The sequence below is a fragment of the Ochotona princeps genome, chromosome 33 (assembly GCF_030435755.1).
Source record: "Ochotona princeps isolate mOchPri1 chromosome 33, mOchPri1.hap1, whole genome shotgun sequence".
NCBI lineage: Eukaryota > Metazoa > Chordata > Mammalia > Lagomorpha > Ochotonidae > Ochotona > Ochotona princeps.
Window position 1 is genome coordinate 5,611,463 of NC_080864.1, and position 20,717 is coordinate 5,632,179.

General features: G+C 55.8%; 2 protein-coding genes and 1 long non-coding RNA gene across 4 annotated transcripts; 1 reads left to right on the forward strand and 2 right to left on the reverse strand.

The window, feature by feature from the left end:
* Positions 1 to 3,397: 3,397 nt before the first annotated feature.
* Positions 3,398 to 3,815, forward strand: GNG14 (G protein subunit gamma 14). 2 transcript variants are annotated; one of them, XM_004595698.2, is made up of 2 exons: positions 3,398 to 3,521; positions 3,634 to 3,815. In XM_004595698.2, the coding sequence occupies exons 1-2, from the start codon at positions 3,429 to 3,431 to the stop codon at positions 3,757 to 3,759; spliced, it is 219 nt and encodes a 72-aa protein (XP_004595755.1). In that variant the 5' UTR covers positions 3,398 to 3,428; the 3' UTR covers positions 3,760 to 3,815. The 2 variants fall into 2 exon arrangements, with proteins under 2 accessions (XP_004595755.1, XP_058514150.1); XM_058658167.1 differs by having other exon boundaries at positions 3,429 to 3,557; positions 3,595 to 3,815.
* Positions 3,816 to 3,991: 176 nt separating this feature from the next.
* FBXW9 (F-box and WD repeat domain containing 9) lies at positions 3,992 to 8,669 on the reverse strand. The gene is made up of 10 exons (XM_004595990.3): positions 8,191 to 8,669; positions 7,516 to 7,655; positions 7,029 to 7,157; positions 5,836 to 5,948; positions 5,612 to 5,703; positions 5,037 to 5,185; positions 4,834 to 4,947; positions 4,636 to 4,725; positions 4,489 to 4,554; positions 3,992 to 4,281 (listed from the first exon to the last, which is right to left on the reverse strand). Exons 1-10 carry the CDS (start codon positions 8,579 to 8,581, stop codon positions 4,207 to 4,209), a joined length of 1,359 nt encoding a protein of 452 aa, XP_004596047.3. The 5' UTR covers positions 8,582 to 8,669; the 3' UTR covers positions 3,992 to 4,206.
* Positions 8,670 to 11,162: 2,493 nt separating this feature from the next.
* LOC131478471 (uncharacterized) lies at positions 11,163 to 11,799 on the reverse strand. Its single transcript, XR_009244480.1, has 4 exons — positions 11,719 to 11,799; positions 11,519 to 11,639; positions 11,362 to 11,442; positions 11,163 to 11,177 (listed from the first exon to the last, which is right to left on the reverse strand). It is a non-coding gene; the product is annotated as an uncharacterized LOC131478471 (long non-coding RNA).
* Between the last annotated feature and the right edge of the window lie 8,918 nt (positions 11,800 to 20,717).

Below are 20,717 nucleotides of genomic sequence, written 5' to 3' on the forward strand. Positions count from 1 at the left end.
TCCTTCTCTCTGTATAGCTGACTTTCCAATAAAAAAAAAATAAAATAAACACTTTATGCTTAGGAGGCATTTCCAGCTTACACACTCCCCCTCTAACAGCGACAGTCCTACAGGGCCTTGACAGTGCCACTGTAATAGCATTAGCAGTGTGATGGTGGCCGGGTTTAGGGACCAGCGTGGGAAGGGACAGAGGAGAAAGCTGGAGTGAGGGGGGCGCCACTCCACCTGAACCTGAACGCACGCCGTGTGGCCGAATGTGTCCCCAGAGCCTGCCTCACTGACCTGAGGCACACTCTCTGGGCTCCCGAGGATCGCGGGGCCAGGCGAGCACACCCAGCAGCCCAAGGCAGGCACCGATGCTGAGACGGGCAGCTGTGGGTGGCTGGCACCCTTCCCGCCTGCCTGGCTCATGGGGAAGGAACACCTGCGACCATACGGAAGAGGCCGTGAGAACATACGAAATACACCGTGACGCTGGTCACGCTCAGGTGGGAAAGGTCACACGTGTACATAGCATGACAGTGGCATGCAAGGTGACCTGGGGATGCACTCAGGGGTTGAGGGAGAGGGAGCTAAGGCGCTCTGTGCAGAAAGCATCAAAGTCCGGGTCAAGGGCTGGGTGTGGGCTCAGGAAGAGAGGGCTGCTTATCCATTCAGTTCTGGAAGGAGGAATTGTTCAGCCCCAGGCCCCTGTGTCCAGCAGGACAGCTGCCCCGAGGAGCCCCCTGCGGACGTGGGGCTTTGAAGACAGACAGGTGTGCCCGGGTCTGCCCACACAGACAGGAGCAGCTGGAGCGTGAACAGCCTGCACACAGCGTGAAGAATCTGAGCCCAGGGCTACGGGAGGACAAGCAGAACTGCCCTTCCTCTTCACGTCCTGGGGGACAGCCTCACCCCGGCGCACCAGCTCCCGCACGGCTTGCTGTGTTGCGTTCGTCTGCTGGTACCCCTCTCCTTGAACTATTCAATCTAAGATCTTTTGAAGCCACACAATCAAATCCACATAAGGGTCATTAGACTTTTGTAATGTCCTATCCCGAGAACCATCACGGTCTCCCATGGTCAAGGCTGTTTCTCTTAACTGCCCATAGATTCGAGTAGGACTATTCAGGGTTGCTCAGATCAAAAGTTCCAGAAAGCGTCAGGTAAGCGATCGCTCAAATTCGTCCTGACTGTGCGCATTTTCCATGACTTGTGAGGCACACGCATCATTAAACCACACGTTCCACTATAAATATTCCCCAGGAGGCAACAAGGACCTACAAAGAATTTTCCAGTCTTCTGGTAGATCCATTAAGAATCTCCTTAACACGTGGAGACTGAGTTCCCTAGGACGGCACTGCCTTTGTCATTGTGGAATTATGGTAATATCTATACTTTCCCGTTGAGGTGGCAGGGTTGGACTGCCACCCTGAGGGTCCTAACAACTGGAAAAGTGAAAAAACATCTCCATCACTGTCTGAATCATGATCGCACATCAAACTGAGACTCAAGCCGCGGTCAGGGTGGGAGCCACGCGGTGGCCGCCTGCAAGCCTCTTTCACTTAACGCTTTTTCTTTTAAAGATTTATTTATTTTTATTGCAAAGTCTGATGTACAGAGAGGAAGAGAGACAGAGAGGAAGATCTTCTGTCTGATGGTTCACTCCCCAAGTGATCGCAACTGCTGGAGCTGAGCTGATCAGAAGCCAGGAGCCAGGAGTCTCTTTCCGGTCTCTCACGCGGGTGCAGGGTCCCAAGGCTTTGGACCGTCCTCCACTGCTTTCCCAGGACACAAGCAGGGAGCCGGATGGGAAGTGGGGCTGCTGGGATTAGAACCAGTGCCCATATGGGATCCTGGTGCATTCAAGGCGAGGACTTTAGCCACTATGCTATCACACCGGGCCCTGCAAACCATTTTTCCTAAGAACATGTTGCACAAGAATAGCGAATGGAGTGGATTGAGGTCTTCCTCCACGCCCCCGGCCGTGGTCACCAACACGTCCACCTGCGGCCCGGAGCAGTGGGGTCAGCCCAGGAATCATGGCCTTGGCCTCCCCGACCTCAGCCCTCAGCCCTGGGGGAGCATGATGGCCGCCCGAGAATGCCTGCATCCAGGTTATTCCGCTTCCTGCTGATGTGTCTCTGGGAGAGCAGCCGCCGAGGCCTTGGGCACTGGGCTCCCGGTCTGTCTGACCTGTGGCTGGGCAGAGGACGTGGCTGCTTGCTAAGAAAACACGAGACTTTAAATATATACATGACTATTCATCATTTGAAAGGTTAGAGATGGAGAGAGAGACATCTTCCACCCACGGGCTCACTCCCTAAATGACCACAACAACCTAATCTGAGCCAGTCCAAAGCCAGGAGCCAGGAGCCCTGCCTGGGTATCCCACGCAGGTGCGGGGTCCCAAGCACTGGGCCATCCTCCTCTGCTTTCCCAGGCCATCAGCAGGGAGCTGGATGGGAAGTGTAGCAGTCGGGACTTGAACCTGCGCCCCTATGGGATGCTGTGCCACAGGCAACAGCAGCTTTACCTGCTACGCCACAGTGCTGGCTCCATTCAGCTCAACCCCTTACTGCGCCTTGAGTGGAACGGCCAGGGAGGAGGTCTGATCTTGGCGACATGAGCGACAGGGCACGGTGACTGCAATGGCCCAGGGCAGGAAGGGGGGAAGGAGCCAGGAGTTACCGACAAGTGAGACAAGTGGCCAGACCCACAGGGCTGGTCCCAGGGGCGCTTGAGATGGAAGTGGGGGTGGGGTGGACTTAACCAGAGCTGGAGATGTAGGCTTGGAGCTGGGCACACAGCAGTGACCTTGACCGGCACCGGGCGGTGGGGGGGGAGCTGCAGAAGGGCTTCATGGAGGGCAGGCGCCCTGCGTGTGGACCGAAGGGAGGCGAGGCTTGCACTCAGGGGGAGGCGGCAGGGCTGGGTCCCTCAGCAGGGTGGACCCCATGCCCTGGGCAGGACAGAGGCCACAGGCGCATGCGTGGGGCCAGGGCTGCGGCTGGTGGAGAAAGAGCTCCTGGGGACAGCCAGCAGGGGGGCCCAGCAGGTCAGAGGGGCACCACAGGGTCCCCCCTTTCTTCCCCACAGCCCGGGGGCTCACGTGACACCACCAGGGGAGTGGGGGGGGCCGGGACTTGGCTTCTGCCCGTAGCAGCGGCTGCTGACATTTCGTTCCAACAGAGCCCCCGGCTTCAAAGTGTGCGCAGCCATGGGGTGTTGGGCAGGGGGTGGGCGGGTGCAAGCAGAGGGGCCCGGAGGCCAGGCCGCTGGGGGCGGGAGCCAGAGCCACGTGGCCAAGGCTGGAGGATCAGGCAGCCGGGAGTCCTCAGCCAAGGTCAGCGGGGCCAAGGGGACTGGGGAGGGGGTGCCCAGGTGGGCCCTGGAGCCACACCCCAGCCCAACAGCCCTGCCTGCTGCTCCCCCAACCCCACCTCCAGATGTCCAGCAAGATGGCCATCGGCAGTGACATCGGGCAGGCCCGCCGGGCCGTGGAGCAGCTGCGGATGGAGGCCGGCATTGACCGCGTGAAGGTGAGGGGGAGGGGGTTGGGGAGGGGGGCAGTGCAGGTGCGTCTCCCATCTCACCCCCTTCCCGGGGAGTCAGGGGAGGGTGTCGCTGACCCGGACGGACCTGGCTCTGCAGGTGTCCAAGGCGGCCACCGACCTGCTGCAGTTCTGCACAGACCAGGCCAAAAGCGACCCCTTCCTCGTGGGCATCCCGGCCGCCACCAACCCCTTCAAGGAGAAGACTCCCTGTGCCATCCTGTGACCCACCCCCCACACCCAGACCAGAAGGGACAGGGACCTCAATAAACACGAAGCAAAGGCTCGACCCTGCTCACTGGGGACATGGCTGCACTAGGCTTGCAGGGGGCCCCACGGACACGGGGGTCCGGAATTCCCAGCCCTCCAGGCCCGACCACTGCACATGCATGCGCACCATAAAACCACTTTATTTCTGTTTTGCCGTGTGCACAGGCCAGGGGACACCTTCCCCTCTCCCTCCCCCTCCCCCACCACAGCTCCGGATCCTTTGTGCCCCCAGACCCGTGCCGAGGGGGGTCGGGAAGGGGGCAGAAGCAGCACCAACATGGGGTAGGGGGATTGGGGTGGACATTATGGGCAACGGGACCCCAGGAAAACAGGCTGGGTCCTGGCAGCCCGCCACCCACAGGCAGTGTCCGTGTCAGTCCAAGTCCAGGGCTGTGCCCTCGGGTCAGGCCTGCAGCCGCCACACCTCCAGCGACAGACCCCCGGAGGCTGCCACCACGAGGTTGCCCTCTGCGCAGATCTAGGAGGCGGGGCGAGGAAGTCAGGGGCGGGGCGAGGAAGTCAGGGGCGGGGCGAGGAAGTCAGGGATGGGGGGCCGAACTGCTGGCAGGGGTGGAGAGGGGTCTTGATATAGGGCAGAGCTCAAAGGTTTAGGGGTCCAGCAGTCAGGGGCTGTGAACAGGGCTTGGTAGGGGGCGGGCCCGTGCGCCACCAGGAAAGGGCTTACCCCATTGAGCACGTTGTGGTGGCTTCGGGTGCAGATGGTCCTGGGTGGGTCCGTGGGCACGTGCACCTGGGCGCAGGGAAGCAGAGGGATCGGGCATCAAGGTCAGGAACCGTGCCCGCGGCGGGGGCGGCAGGGGGCTGCCCTCACCCGGATGGTCTTGTCGGTGGATGTGGTGTAGAGGGCGCCCAGCGAGTGCTTGATCCCCGTGATTTGCGACCTGTGGCCCACGTCGAAGGACTAGGGGGGAGGTTCCGGTGAGGCCTGGTCGAGAAGGACCCAGGGGAAGGGACGGGCAGGGGTGGGGATGGGTCGGGTTCCCCACTCCCACCCTGCGCCCAGGCAGACCCGAACGAGCTGGAAGCAGCCATGGCGGTTGGCAAAGACGTGCAGCAGGCCCTGGTTGTCACCGGCCCAGAGCTGGGGCTGCTGGTAGGACATGCAGAGCAGGTATGAGTCCAGCTGGGGGTGGGGGGGAGACGGAGGGGTTCAGGCAGCGCCCGCACACAGACCCCGAGACCCGCCAGCCCGCCCGGGGCATGGGTCCCCACCTGCAGCCGCTGCAGCACGCTATTGGCACGGCGGTCGAACACCACCAGGGTGTGGTCCTCGCTGCCCGAGATGATGTGGTGGTCATCGGCCAGCAGCGCCAGCACCGCGCTCGAGTGCAGCCGCCGGCTTTTGAGCAAGGCTGGCCCGGCTGCGTGGAGGAGGGGGCCCATCAGAGCCCCGCACCAACACCACCACCGCGGCCGGAGGGATCCCGGACCCCGTCTCGCCTCTCCTGTCCACCCCTCCCAACCCACCACAAGGCAACCTCTCCCTAGCCCAGGGCTGCCCATCAAGCCCTCGGCCCCGCCCACCAGCCCCACCCCTCCAGGGCTGCCCATCAAGCCATCGGCCCCGCCCACCAGCCCCTCCCCTCCAGGGCTGCCCATCAAGCCCTCGGCCCCGCCCACCAAACCTGCCCCTCCAGGGCTGCCCATCAAATGGCCTGGCTTCCTCTGCCCCCAGCACAGCCCAGGAGGTCTGGCTCTGGATGGATGACCACCGCTCCCCCATCCCACTCCTTTCTTAGCCTGACCTCTGGGGATCCCCGCTGGCCCACCCTGGGCCCCAGGTCCACCTCTGGGGTCGTAGATGGTCACTTTCTTGTCGTAGGTACCGGTCACTAGGATGTCAGGCCGGTAGGAGAGGCACAACACGGCTGCCTTGCCCCTGGGGACAGACGAACACACACACACACACACACACACACACAGGGACCACAGAGGAGGGGGGTGAGGATGGGGCTGGGACAGCGGCTGGCCTGGAATCCCACCCCCCCTTCCTTCCCGAGACCCCTCACACTTGATCTCGCCGAACTGCTGCCCGTCGGCCGCCATGTCCCACAGCTTCACTGTGCTGTCCCAGGAGCCCGAGCACACGCGGTGGTCTTGTGCGGCCAGCGACCACACCCAGCCCTGCAGGGTGGGCCATAGTGGGTCACACACAGGGGTCTCCAGCCCAGCGTCCAGGGTGGCTGCGCTTGGCTGAGGAGCCTCAGAGTGGGTCCCTCAGCTCACTCCGTGCTACAAAGCTTTCCAGGGGGCCAAGGGAAAGGCCAAGAGGGGCGTGAAACTCCCACACGGGTCTCTGCACAGGTCCCCTCGCCCTGCTGGACGGCCTGCACTGGGGACGGGGCCCCTCCTCGCCCTGTGTATAGGGCTGACTGATCTCCAACAGAAGCCCCTTAAGGGCTCTATGCTGGACCTGTTAGGGCACTCAAGGATACAACAAACTGTTCCACACTGTGGTATAGCAGGCAGAATCACCGTGTGGGATGGTTCAAGTCCCGGCAACGCACTTCCACGCCAGCTTCCTGCTAGTGCCCCGGGGACAGCGATAGCTTATGGTCCCAGTGCTTGAGTCCCCATAGGGGAGCCCGATGGGATGCCAGCCGGAAGACCTAACTCATCCATCCGGATTTTCAAATCCATCTTTTTTCTTAGAAAATGTGGGTTGGTTTTTTTTTTTTTTTTTGGAAATGCATATTTTTAAAAAACTATTCAGATTTCAATTTTTGGGTGGGGGTAGGGTGTTGGCATGGTAGTTAACATTCCACTGCCTGTGATGCCCACATCCAGGGTCACAGCCCGGGTCCTGGCCCCAACTCCTCCACCCACAGCTTCCAGCCCATTGCACCCAGGGAAGGGGCAGGTGCCAGCTCAGAGGGGCAGGTGCCAGGAGTTTCTTCCAGGTCTCCCACACGGGTATGGGAGCCATCCTCTGCCTCTTAGAACTACTTCCAAGGAGCTGGACTGGAAGTGGAGAAGCCAGGGGATTAGAATTGGCACCCCTATGGGTGCTGGCACTACTGGGTGCCAAGGCCCACATTGATGGGTAATGTACCTCGTTCATTCCCACTGAAAAGCAGGGGAAACGGACCCCAGCAGCCACACACCCTCTCTCCAAGGAACCCCCAAAGTTCCAGGATACAGCAGCCCGGGGCCACAACCCTTTCTGCAGGTCTCCTGCCTTCCACAAGTCATCGGGCCACTCACCTTGTGGGTGCTGCTGTGTTGGGTACCCAAGGCCTTGACCAGCACCCGGCTGGGCTCTGCCCCCAGCTGCCGCAGGTCCCACAGGTTCACGTTGCGATCCCGGGAGCCTGACAGGCAGAGGGTCCCACCCTGGGCAGAGAGGGAGGGGGTGTGGTCTGAGGCTGCCCTCTGCTGGTCTGCCGCCCTGCACCAGCCTGCCGGTCCTCTGCACTCCACTGGCCTGCCGCCTGCCCAACAAGTCCGCCGGCCCACCATCCTCCATCAGTCCACTGCCCTAGCTGGCCCACTGACCTCCACCGTCCAGCTGCTTAGCTGGCCCCCGATCCCACACTGGCCCACTGCCCTAGCTGGCCCACCATCCTCCATCAACCTCCACTGGTCCACAGCCCTAGGGGGCCCCCCATCTCCCACCAGCCCACTGCCCTCCACTGGCCCACTGCCCTCCCCTGGCCCACCATCCCCCACCAGCTGCCCAGCCCTGCCTCACCTGCAGCAGCAACACTGAGTCAATGGAGGCAAAGTGCCCATCAGCCAGGCAGAAGTACTCAGCCCGGCGCCCGTCCTCTGCCCAGCGGGTCAGGTGCTGTTCCAGCTCAATGCAGGCCGCTGGCCAGTCAAAGTCCTCCTCTGTGGGCACACCATGAGCAGAGGTGCCACCCCACGGCTCTGGGGACCCTCTCTCCACTCAGTCCCTACTCCAGGCTCTGGCCTTGAGCTCATGAACCCACCTGACTCTTCCACCCCTACCTCAAGCGGGTCTAGCACTACGCCTCTCCCCGCTGCACCCCAGGGACCCGTGGACCTCGGGGTGGGCAGTAGGGGGGTACATCCGAGGAGACCCAGGGCTTCAGGGTCTGTGCTGGCTTCACCCTTTACTGCAGGCTACACCCAGAGTTTGCCATTCTTGGGTTTCCTCCTGTGAGGGGCAAGTGTTTTTCCTTTAAATGCCAAGGTCAACCCCTCCTAGCCCCGCCACAGTTGGAACCCGAGGACCACTCAGTTTAGGGACTTCGCACCTGGTGCCCTTTCTGTGTGCCAGCCACCTTGGGACCGTGTACCCGGGCATCCCCTACCCCCGGTCATCCAAGCCTAGTCAGGACAGCCTCTCTGGAACCGCCGTCCCCCACGCCCCGCTCTCGGCCCCACACCCGGGAGCGCGCACCTTCCACCACCGGGTAGGGCGCGCGCACGCGGCGCTGCGCGCGGAGCTTCCAGGTGACATGGTCGCGCACGAGGTCGCGCAGCGCGTGGCACACGCGCGGCAGGACGTGGAGCACGAGGCGCGCGTCCAGGTAGGCGCAGATCTCCAGCAGAAGCTCCGGAGGCAGGTTCAGCAGGCCTGGCACCCCGAAGGCGGGGACTTTGGCCCCGGCCCGGGGCTCCAGGGCACCCGGGGACGGGGCGGGCGTGGGCAGCAGCGAGACGCGCGGAGGCGCCGGCCCGGCTGTCGGTGGACTGAGCACGCGGGCCACGTAGGCCTCGGCCTGCGCGTCCGGGTCGGGCTCCGGCTCTGGGTCCGAGTCATCGTCCCAGGGCCCTGGAGGCAGCTCCATGGTGACCGGGTGGGCGCGGCCGGCCGTGGCAGCTGTGGGCCCCGCGTCCTGTCTCCTAGGCAGCGCGAGGGCACTTCCGGCGCTGCCTGATGACGCCCGGCGGCCGCGCCCCACAACCCGCTGGCCTGGGGAGGGGTCTCGCTGGGCCCCGGACAGGGGAACGCGGACCCCACTCGTTTATTGTTTCAAATCAACCGTCCGCGGCGGTGCTGATGCAGAGTCGCTGCCCTGCAGAGCGCATCTGTTGCAGGCCTGACACTGAACTCGGAAAGGCAGAGTGCCTTTTCGGGGTTCCCACTCCGTGCCTGAATTGGGGGAGATGGGAAGGGGGGCTTCAACGTGAGCCTGAAATCTTCCTCAAGCTCAGCGATGGATGGAACCCCAACGCCTGCTGAGTGCGCTGGGAGGTGCAGGGTCTGCGCAGCCGCCTCTGCCGCCCTGCGACCCTCCCTCTCGCCCTCTGCAGCCCTGGGTGTGCCAGGGGGGCGCAGCTCGCGCCTAGTGCCTAGCGGAAGGAGAGGCTGGAGACCAAGGGGTTCACAACAAACTGATCTTTACTCGACAAAGTTCTACACAGGCGGAACCTCAACGCCACCACCTCGGCGCCAATCCCCCAGCACGGCGCGGGAACCAACGGAGAGGCGGGGAGGGGTGCGGAGGGCGAGGGAGGGAGGGAGGGACCGCTGACCCAGGCCAGAGTGGGTCCGCAGCCCCGGCGGGGGAGAAGGAGGAGAAGCTGAAGACTCCCTTGTGCAAAAAAATAAATAAAATAGAAAAAGGAAAAAAATTAAAAGTGAATGGTTTTCTGTTTTTTAAAAAAGAAAAGAAACAAAGAAGGGACGAACAGAAACAGGGGTCCCCCTTCTCTGAAGGCAGTTAGTTGCAGGACAGGGCTGGACTGGGGCAGGACAGGGCAGGGGCAGGACAGCGCTGGGGACTAGGACTGGGGCAGGGGCAATGTCTGGGGCTGGGACAGAGGCCAAGGGGAATACTGTACCGATGCAGGGCTTGACGTGAATGAAGCAGGCCTTGGTGAGGTCTCCCAGCAGGGCAAAAGAACTCTGCCGCACCTCGGGCATCGAGTCCTGCCAGGCGAGAGGGCCTGGTGGGACATGGTGGCTGAGGGGCACTGCCCCAATCCATGTCCCCACACTGAGCCACTGCAGTCCCCAGCTCACGTGTGTGAACAGTGCCTGGCCCTTGGCTCCCGTGCCTATGCTAACCACCACCCGGAAATATCCTGATGGGGGGAAGGAGCCCTGAAGGGTGTGCCGAGGGCGGATCCTCAGCTCCAGCCCATGTACACACTGACAGTTCATGTGCCCCGGTTCTTGGGTTCTGGTAACCCAGTGGGGGAGGAACTGCACCGAGACTGATGCCAGCTCCCAGCTGCAGCTCAGCACAGCCCAGACCGTGGGCGCCTGGGGAATAAACCAGCGTGTGGCAGCTATCGCTCTATCCATGCATCTGTGAGCATGCAAACAAATGCAGACTATCACCCTGTAATCCCCGGAGCGGTCATGTCACAGCCGTCCACGGTGCCGTGGAGTCATCTAGAGGGCTTTGAGCATGCCAACACAGCCATGTCCTCTCACAGAATGACCTGCACATGCGCGAATCTGGGGCCAGAGCCGGGCAATGTCTTCCTGCACATCCTGACACCTGCAGCAGCTCCTGAAGGCCCAGAGAGCCCCCCTGCCACGGTGGGTGACCTGGCTCAGGCCGCTGGGAGCCCCAGGACAGGCAGAGGGGGCGCCCACCTGCACGAACTGGAACAGCTCTCTGTCCTCGCTGGCTTCTCTGTGCCTCACACAATCCCACCCCAGATCAGGCATCCGGAATAGCCACCCAACCTCACAGTTTACACCTATCACAGGGATTCTGCCTCCTACTGTCCGCACCCCACCACCTCGGGGTCACCTCCACCCGACCCGGTTCCAGCCACGGTCCCTCCTCCCTCCTACCCCAGCAGGTTCACACGTGTGGAGTTCTAGCTGAGCGCACAGATGCTGATGTTGAGGTCTGGGCATGTGGAGAAGGCCTCCTTGGAGCCTCTGAGCCGTGCCAGGGCATTGCTCAGGAGAACCTGGCAGGGCAGCACCAAGGGCCCAGCTTCTTGGTAAGCATCCAACTGGGCCTCTCACCTGCACCTACTAGCACCCAGTTCTGGCCACTCCCTTGTCGAGCTATTCCATGTCCATTTGAGCCCCCGCCCCTCTACTCTGAGGCTCTAGTAGAGACTCTACTTTGAGGTGCAGAGCCCCACCCCATGAGCCCCTTCTGGGCTCTCAATCAAGTGGCATCCGTGACCCCACTCTCATCCCACTGGCTCTTGTCTGGCCCCTTTACCCTGCTGCCATTTGCCCGCAAACCCTGTCCCAATCCATCTCTGGGCTCTGCCATCTCGTTTTTAAGTCCCTCCCTTTCTTCTGTGGCCCCACCCACTTGCTGTCTCCAGCCCCCTTCGAAGGAGTCCTTCCCCACACACCCGGCAGGGTCCTGCTCCTGCAGCCAGCTGGCCCGCATAGTCCTGTGCCACGTGCTGCCGGGAGATGCCAGTGATGGCGTCCGTGGTGCTGCTCACGGCCACCGCCCCCTCTGCAGACACACAGGGCACAGGGTGAGGTCCCTGAGGGAGTCGTTCCCAATCCTGGGAGGAAAGCAAATGTCAGGGACTGGAGGACAGGCCACTGTGGACGCTAAGAAGCGACTTGAGGGCACAGCCCAGGGCTGGTATCCATTTCAGCCCCATTCCCGCCATGTGCTCATTACAAGCTGACACCAAGGGGTGAGCTCACTCCCGAGCCATAGGGTCCCACGTTGGCCACGGGACCAGCCAGCGCCTCCAGCTGTTTGCACACCTGGGGAGCAGGGCTGTATTGGGGCACAGGGCATGGTGCACCTCATGGTTTCTTTGCACATCCGGAGCTCACCCACCTGCAGGAAGTTGTAGCTGACACGCTCATAGCGCTTGAGGGCCGGCCGGCTGGAGAAGTAGCCGGTCCAGAACTGGTGGGGGCCGTCGGCATACGGGAAGAAGTCGTCCTGTTTCACCGACCTGCAGGGGGCGTGAGGGCTGGATCACAGGCCATGGGGCATGCCAACCCCCTTCCCAGTTCCCCAGGGTCCCCATGTACCAGGTGAGGTTGGCCTTGTTGAGTTCCCACAGGTAACAAGCGGGGGTGGAGTAGAGCACCTGGACGCGGCTCCCCTTCGCCACCTGCAGTCCTGCCTGGGACCCACGTCCTAGGCACACAAGCACACACGTACAAGGAGTCCTGCAGGTTGGGCACGCCCACCTGTGCGTTGACCAGCTGGATGAGAACATCAAGGTCCTTGAACCATTTCTTGGCATGCTCACATTGGAAGTTATCGCCCATGGTCATCACAGTGTTCTTGGTTCGGTAGAGCTGGCTGGAGGGGTGGGGGGTGTGGAGCAGGGCATTCTAAACTGGAAGATCTTCCATCCATTGATTCATTCCCCAGGCAGTCGCAACAGCTGGAGTTGAGCCGATCCGAAGCCAAGAGCCAGGATCCTCTTCTGGGTCTCCCACACGGGTGCAGGGTCCCAAGGCTTTGGGTCGTCCTCCGCTGCTTTCCCAGGCCACAAGCAGGGAGCTGGATGGGAAGTGGAGCTGCCGGGATTAGAACCGGTGCCCATCTGGATTTCCAGTGTCACAGGTGGCGCTGACTACGCCGTGGCCCCAGCGTTTCTATCAGATTTTGGATGATTTTTCAGATGTATCCAAACACGTGAGCTCCCTCGTCTGATGCCCATCCCCTATGATCTAGTGCCCAGGTTCAGATCACAGCTGCCTTCCTGATTCTTGTTTCCTGCACCGGAGCGGTCTGAGAGGCAGCAGGATATACTCAAGCGTCTGAGCCCCCTGACATTCGTGTGGGAGACTCGCCCTGAGTTCCCAGTCCCGGCTTCGGCGGGGTCGGCTGTTGCAGGTGTATGCAGAGTCGAGTAGTGGATACAAGATCTGTTTCACTCTCACTCAATGTGTTTGCCTCCTCGTCTGACATTCTGTATTCCAAATACATAGGTAGGGTGTTGGTTTTTTTTTTTTTAATTTTTAAGTAAAAATATAAACTTACTTTGGTACCAGTAACATTTGCCATCAGGCAGAAGTGGTGCCAAGTACAGGGCCAGGTTGTGTAAATCATGCGTCACTGAGGACGGTACTAAAGTACAGATGGGGACATGGGACTGTGACTTCCCCTAAGGGCTAGGAGTAGGTGTAGGTCACGTCTGGGTCGTGAGAATCTCTCTGTGGCTTGCATAACTCAGTCGCACAGGTTCTGGAAACCGGGTTACCTGGTCAGCAGCCACATTCAGGGAGTGACCAAGCAGTGCCTTGGTGCTGTGGATGGAGCTGTAAGGGTTGTTCATCAGAGGCCTGTCATCACGCAGCAGGTCCCAGCGCAGATTCTTCGGGGGGCGGGTCATAAACATTGGGGAACACACCTACAGCCCACTGCAGTTTCAAGGGGTGACCCAGCACGCAGACCCACCCTGGGGACAAAACTGACCCTGCCTCCCTGAGTGCACTTCAGGAGAAAATTCTAGGCCTTTGTTGCTGGATAGTGAGTCTGGTGGATTGAACTAGGTTTCAATGCCCATTGACATGTATGAGAACTGGATGGGGTGTGGGACAGACTAAACAAGTCTGTGGTACATACTGGTAGGCACAGGAACCAGGGCAAGGGGCAGGAATGGTGGGGTTATTGCGGGTCAGTCTAACTCGTCTGCAGCTCCCACTGGTTTGCGTGAGAGCCGAGTACGAAGTGGACAGGATCGGGCTGGACTGCAACACCCATGGGTTCGTGTGGAAGACAGGGCTGGAGGCAGAACTGACCCAGCAACTGCAACCACCAGCGTGTGCGTGAGCTGATTGGGGTGACAGATGTGCCGAACCCTGTGATAGCAAGCACACACAAGAATCAGGTCTGGGATCACCTCAGATGAAGTTTCATTGGGGATCCCTTCAACTGAGCTGTTGGACTCAGAACTCCAACTATGGAGAGAATTGCAGGTGCCATGCTCTGACCGCGAAGTATGCGTGTCAGAGCAGGGTCTCCTCGGTGGCTTGGACAGAGCAGTGGACAGCATGTCCAGATAGGTGCTCATGGAGAATACAGCAGTGCATTGGAGCCCGCAGAGGACACCTGGTACCGTAACAAAGGACAGAGGACAGAACAGATTGGTCAACTATCCCAGCCATGTATCGGCAGTGCGTGTCTGGGCAAAAGAAAACTCTAAGGTGGACTATGTCAACCAGTGGATTCTGGAGAGATTTCATCATGCTTGGAATCGTGAGATGGGCAGCAATTCAGAACTGTTGAACCATTAACACCTCTTGAGTAGGTTCCCCACATCGGGGACCCTGTGATGGTTGGGAACTCAAGTGGGGGTTCAATCCACTGTGTCACATATGTTCCTATGATTTCAATTCCTTAATCAGATTATGGAAAGAGATGCCACTTTTCAGTCCCTTTTTCCTGGCGTATACATTTGTGTAAACCTCACTACTTTATTGAAAATAAGCAACCAGCTTTTTCAAGCTGTGTGCCCTCTCAAATGACATGCGACATTCCTTCTCTTGTTAATTTTCCTGCTTTCCCTAAGTTCTTCCCAATCCCCTATGGAGTATTTTGGTTTTGATGATGGGCATCCGCTAACACGTAAAAATTTTAAGTACGTGCAAAGGGAACAAATTTCAGATTTGTAGTTTGAAGGAAACAATGATACTTTCCATGCTACCTTCCCTCCGCCTCACCATCCCTCCACCTGCTCTTCCTACTCCAGGATGATCTGCACTCTGAGAATGGAGACTAGTGGTCCAGTTTGGATGCTATTCCAGAAAGAATAAAAAAGCATGTGCTTCAAATCTCTCCTGATCACGCAGAAGAGAATCTCATTGATAACCTATGTTAATGCAGGTATAACAAGCCTGTGTGTCCAGGTAGCCATGAGTGCTGCCAGTAAACACCAGATCCAATGCCACGTACATCCTTCTTGTTGTTGCCATTCATCACGGTATCAGTAAGCAATTGCAGGGTAACTAACCAGCACAAAACCAACGTTACAAGGGTAGGGAAAGTCTGTCTCATGGTAAGATCTGAGAGAGATTCAGTCTGACTGTGCTTGGGGACTGCAGGCGGGATTTGAAACTTGACAACTCTGTACATCAACAGGAACCGCGTCTCCACCACACACCCATGCCTGGGTGATCCCGGGAATGTGATGGGGACCAGCTTCTCTTTAGATTTGGGGGAAGGTGCAGTACGTCTGTGATACAGTCTCAGCAGGTTTTGTCTCCAGAAGGCAAAAGCTCCCACGGGATATAAAACCGTGAGGATTGGATTTGTCTTGATTTGGGGCTGGCGCTGTGGGAACGACTCTACTGGAAGAAAGTTGCTTCATTGTGCAGAACAGCGTCCCACAGGACAAATGATGCGCCCAGGGGCTGAAGTCCCACAGAGAAACGTGCCTGATGAGCAGGCATAAGGAGCTGTGCACAGCTCTCCCGCCAGGAACCACCATCTTGGTTGTCTGGGGTTTGGTTGTGTCCAGTTCAGGCACAAATTCTAGTTCCCTTCCTGCTGCCTTGATTGGGGGAAAGTGTTCCTGTCTCCATGTGGAAGTTCCCACAGATAGGTTTGCATTTCCAGTTAAACACCTGCCTCTCTGAGACCCCTCCAGGTAAGTCTGAAAATCCAGCAGGCGCTGCAGGAAAGGCTCAGCTAACAGCAGCCAAGAGCATCCACCTGCGGTGAGCTGAGAATCACACTATATAGACCTGGGCCAAGAAGAGGAGCAGGTTGCAGGGAGGCCCGCTTGCCTGAGTCATGGTCTCAGTAAAGTTCTTGTGCCTGAGGCTGAAAAGGCATGAATCCATGGAACTCAGCAAAGCAGGGTCGCAGAGGACGAGAAACTGAATGTAACCAAAGCCTGTGAGAGCAGGGACAGGTCAAATGGTCAAACAGAAGAGGTGTTGCCAAGGATTGGTGCAATAAATGGCTAAAGAAGCAGGGTGTTGGCTGTGGAAGGCTGTCCAGGGACGTGAGGGCATATCATTTTTATCTGTGAGATGGGCCTAAGGGAATATACTCTGGTGTTAATGAGAAAGATACAGACCTTACGGACCCGGGGATTTGGGTCATGCTCTACTGATTTTTTAGGTCATAGTTGGGGAATGGAAAGGGAGGTGGAGAGGCCAGGACACAAGCTGGTACCCATCTGAGATTGCCTGCACATTGCAGGCAAAGGATTAGCCAATTGAGCCATTGTGACAGTCCCAACATGCAGGCAAAGGATTAGCCAATTGAGCCATTGTGACAGTCCCAACACCCTAGTTGCATCCATGGCCAGATCAATCAGACTTTAGCCAAGTTATACTCTAGGTCAGATGGACTAATTAGACATCCATAGAATATTCTAGCCCACAGCTGTAGAATACATACTATTCCAAACATTAATACCAGATCATGGGTCTCTTCCCCACCATGGGGTGGAACTGGAAATTAATACAGAAGAAATTCTAGACATGCAAATACGTAGGAATCTGAGCTACATGCTCCCAAACGAATAGGAATTGCAGAAGAAAAGAAAAAAGGAAATCAATTGCTTGAAACTGATCAAACTGAAAGTTCAATAAAACAAAACTTCAGGGATCCAGCGAAAGGAGGATTTAAGAGGAAAGTCTGTAGCCATAAGTGTTTTCTACACAAACAATAGGAAAAGTTTCAAGGAACCGAACAATGCGACTCAAGGACCAAACAGGAACACACGAAACCCAAAACTAGCAGCAAGAAAGGACAAACAGAAATGAAATAACCCCAACATCACATTTGAAAACTACATAAAAGATCAGCCAAGGAACCGATACTGTGGCACACTGCATTGGGCTACTGCCCGTCCATACGGGTGCTGGTTCAGGACCCGGCTGCTCCATTTCAGACCCAACCCTGCTAATGCACCTGGGAAATCCAAAGATGATGTTCTAGTTGCTTGGGTCCCCAGCCTCCTGTTTGGGGGACCTGGATCAGTTTCTGGGCTCTGGCCTTCAGCCCGGCCTGGCCATGGAGAGTTAGACGAGATGATGGAATGTCTCTCTGTCTCTCCCTCTCTTTGTAACTCTGCTTTTCAGATACATAAATGACAAAATAAAGAATATTTTTTTTAAAAAAAAAAAAAAAAGCAAAAACAAATAAATAGATCCAGACTTGGACAAACCCTAGCTGCAGAAGCGGGTCCTATGTCACACACACTGTAGCCTCTTCTCTCGTGTGGTCGATTCACACAACCAAAATAGCCAATGGGCAGAAATGAGGGCACTCAGGAGCTCACCTTATATTCTTCAGGGGTCTTCAGAAACTTCATGGAAAATCAATTTTATGGGGAAAAAAATGACTGTGCACGGATTTCAAACTTCATGTACACTGAAGTTTAGCTATTAACCCCTTTCTTCAAGAAAATTTTAGCGATTATTTTCATTTCCTTAGATCTGAGGCTGAAATGGATGGTTGATGACATGCTACCCGAATTTCACACGTTGGGGTATATATATATATAATAAAAAGTTGTTAAACCTTAAATTTTTTAAAAGATTTATTTATTTTTATTACAAAGTCAGATATACAGAGAGGAGGAGAGACAGAGAGGAAGATCTTCCATCCGATGATTCACTCCCCAAGTGAGCGCAACAGCCGGTACTGTGCCGATCCGAAGCCGGGAACCAGGAACCTCTTCCGGGTCTCCCATGTGGGTACAGGGTCCCAAGGCTTTGGGCCGTCCTCCACTGCTTTCCCAGGCCACAGGCAGGGAGCTGGATGGCAAGTGGAGCTGCCGGGATTAGAACCGGCGCCCATATGGGATCCCGGCGCATTCAAGGCGAGGACTTTAGCCACTAGGCCACGCCGCCGGACCCTAAACCTTAAATTTTTTAAAATAGATTAAAAAAAAAAATCTACCAGTAGGAAAAAAAAATCAAATACCCACCTTCACTCTTGTGCAAAACACCCATCCTTCTTATAGTCTTTTAAACAGCTCTCTGTCTAATGTACTTTCTATAAAAAAAGCATGAAAATAATCCTTTACACAGCATGAGTAAACCCTCAAAGGAGGGTTTACTCACCGGAAGATCTTAACTGTGTCTTCCTACCTGCTCACCCACATTCATTTTCAGCGTAAGGTGTTTGATTCTACGTGTTTTAAACATGTTGTTTATACATTCGCTTGAAAGAGTGACAGAAAGAGGAAGGGAGGGAGTGCCTCCATTGGCTCTAATATCCAGGGCTGGCCAGGCTGAAGCCAGGAGCCAGGAACTCCATCTGGGTCTCCCCTGTGCATGACAAGGATGTGTGGCCTGGGGTCAGCTTCTTCTGCCTTCCCAGGAGCATCCCCAGAGCTGCACCTGCAGCAGAGCAGCTGGGACTCAAGCTGCAGCTCTGATGAGGGACGCCAGCCTTGTCAGAGGCGCTTAGCTTGTCACAGACACCACAGTTCAGGTCTCTGACTCTTGTGATCATCTTAACAATATGTGAGGTGGGGACCCACTCTCTGTTTCTGCAGATAGAGAGACACCTGTGCCAGATCTGATGAAACATTTCAAACTTTTCTATCTAAAGTGTAACATTACTTTTCTCCGGAATCAATTTGGTCTTAATTATGACCAGCTCCATAATACTCTACCTTAGTCTTCTCACTTCATGTTCTTGTCATGAAACCCACACGATGCGAGATAAGATCCCTGATTTAAGGAAATAAAATGATGTATGCCTGCAACATCCAGATATGAAGTGAATATTGCAAAATGTGACACGTTGTTGGATCTGAAAATACATTTAAACCAACGATTGCGAAATAAATACAACTTATAAGGGATTACAAGTACCCACATTATCCAACAGACAATTATGGGTCAAGACAATACATTACGGACATTGAATCTGGTTTATATCAGAATATTCAATGTCACGCCAATGTTCACTAACTGACTTAGGAACCCACGTTCACGTTCAAAACTTCCTTCAACTGTGTTCAATACATTTCTTTTTTTTTTTTTTTTTTTAAAAAAAGCACCTGATTTTATTCTGCTCCTGTTTTTGTCATTTCCTTACTTCTCCCTTTTCCTCAAATCTGTTTCTGTTTGTTGCAGCACCCCAAGGCACTGGGCCCCGTCAGGATTGACAGAGAAATAAGACAGGCAAGGCTGAGCTTATGAAACAAGACAGAAACTCAAAACAAGAATAACAGACAAAATACTTCAAAATTAAAAAAAAAAAAAAACAAACACCTTCCCTCAGTGGGTATCAGACCACAAAGAACCCTACGGATCAAACAATACGCAGCAGTCCACAGGAAACTAATTCTGGTTCACGCACACAGAAAAACAAACATCCCAAGTGAAGGGGTGGTGTCCTTTGTGTGCCGACTTTGGGGGGGTCGCTGGGTCGTTCTCTTTACTCATTTCTTTCCACCGTAGCGTTTGGTTGAATGGTCCTCGTTGCCACAAGGACATCATCGCGTTGGCCTATTGGCTGCACTGATTTTTAACCTTCTGCTATTTTTTTTTTTTTTCTGGGCATCCAGGAGTTATAATTGGAGCAGGTGCGTCGCCAGAACCCAGGGAAGTGCTACTTCCTAATGAGTTCTCTTAGGAACTCCCCGAGCTTGTTGAGATCCCTCCCGGGCACATTTCTATTTATTGCAACTTTTGATTTATTTTTATTTTAAGGGATAGCTTTGTTCCTTCCTCCCCCTTATTTCCTTTTTTGGTTTTTTAAAAAAAGTATTCCCTTTTTTAGAATTCAAAAATAATGTGTTCATAGTTTATCTGCTCAAATCACTCTAAAAGTGTTCATGCAAAAATAAGAATAACAGTATTTGTTATCTGTGCTGGCTCTCTTGGGTAATCCATTTTTCTCTTTTTTTGTTTTTAGTTTTCATGCTACAGTCCCATAGGCACAGGGATTTCCCCTTCCACCCTCTCCTCCCCCGTCCCCTGTCCCCCCTGCCCCGTGTTACTGCCATAGTACAGTCCTTCAGCTTTCCACGGCCGTAAGGAAACGCTTGCAGCAGGAGAGCTGGAAGGTGAAATCTGTCATCTGCATTCTGCAGCGATGCTTAGTGTGATGATCGCAGCAGCTTCAGAGCCTCTCTGAGCGATCTGGCAGGGATGCGCAGAGCCTGGTGCCGCAGGAAGTAGGGCACCGTGATGTTCACCATGGGTGTGTCCCAGGGGGTTGGAGGAGATATAGAAACAGGAGTAAGAGACAGTGCAAACTTCCACCAACCTTCTTAGTTCTCCCTCATGACTCTCTCTCTCTCTCTCTCTATCTATCTAAGGAGGGGGGAAGGATGGGTAGCAGTTAAGTTCAACACACAGTCTCCAGCTCGCACTGGTTTAGCCTCTGACGATTTGACTCCCTGATGGTGAAAAGGCCGAACCGCACCTTGATGGCTGGTCATTGCACAGGCTGTAAGCAGGGAACCCCAGACCCACTGTATCCTTGAACATCTGCAACAATCCCCTCCGAGGGTCTTTGCATGGCCCGTGTCTCTTGCCAGATGTATCATTTCCTACGCAGTGTTGTGCACCTGTTTTATGTTCCTTAAGCTCTTAATCTTCGTTCAAATGCCAGCTTCCGTGCTAGTCTTGCTAGTCTTATAAGCTGAGTTATAAGAAAGTAAGTACCTCCCGGGCCCAGCACAGCAACCTAGAGGCCAAGGTCCTTGCCTTGAATGCACCGGGATCCCCTATGGGTGTCGGTTCTGATCTTGGAGGTCCCGCTTCCCATCAAGCTTCCTGCTTGTGTCCTGGGAGAGCAGTCGAGGATGGCCCACATGGAACCCTCCATCCACATTGGAGACCCAGAAGAAGCTCCAGGCTCCTAGCTTCAGATAGGCTCAGCTCCAACTGTTATGCAGCCATGTAGGGAGTGAATCAATGGACAGAAGCTCTTCCTCTCTGTCTCTCCTTTTCTCTGTATATCTGACTTTGTAATAAAAAAAAAAAACAAATAAATCTTTCAAAAGATACAGTACATCCCATTCTCAAGTTCATGGTCAGCCTCATGAGCAAGTGGAACACTGGATAGGAATTCCTCAAAGAGAGAGCAGAGGGGT

Coding starts and splice junctions, on each gene's coding strand:
- GNG14 (XM_058658167.1), top strand. CDS start 3,429: ATGTCCAGCAAGATGGCCATCGGCAGTGACATCGGGCAGGCCCGCCGG. Junction 3,558..3,594: donor TGGGGAGGGGGGCAGTGCAG/GTGCGTCTCCCA, acceptor CCGGGGAGTCAG/GGGAGGGTGTCGCTGACCCG.
- FBXW9 (XM_004595990.3), bottom strand. CDS start 8,581: ATGGAGCTGCCTCCAGGGCCCTGGGACGATGACTCGGACCCAGAGCCG. Junction 7,656..8,190: donor GCCCTACCCGGTGGTGGAAG/GTGCGCGCTCCC, acceptor GTGTGCCCACAG/AGGAGGACTTTGACTGGCCA. Junction 4,555..4,635: donor CCACCGACAAGACCATCCGG/GTGAGGGCAGCC, acceptor CCCTGCGCCCAG/GTGCACGTGCCCACGGACCC.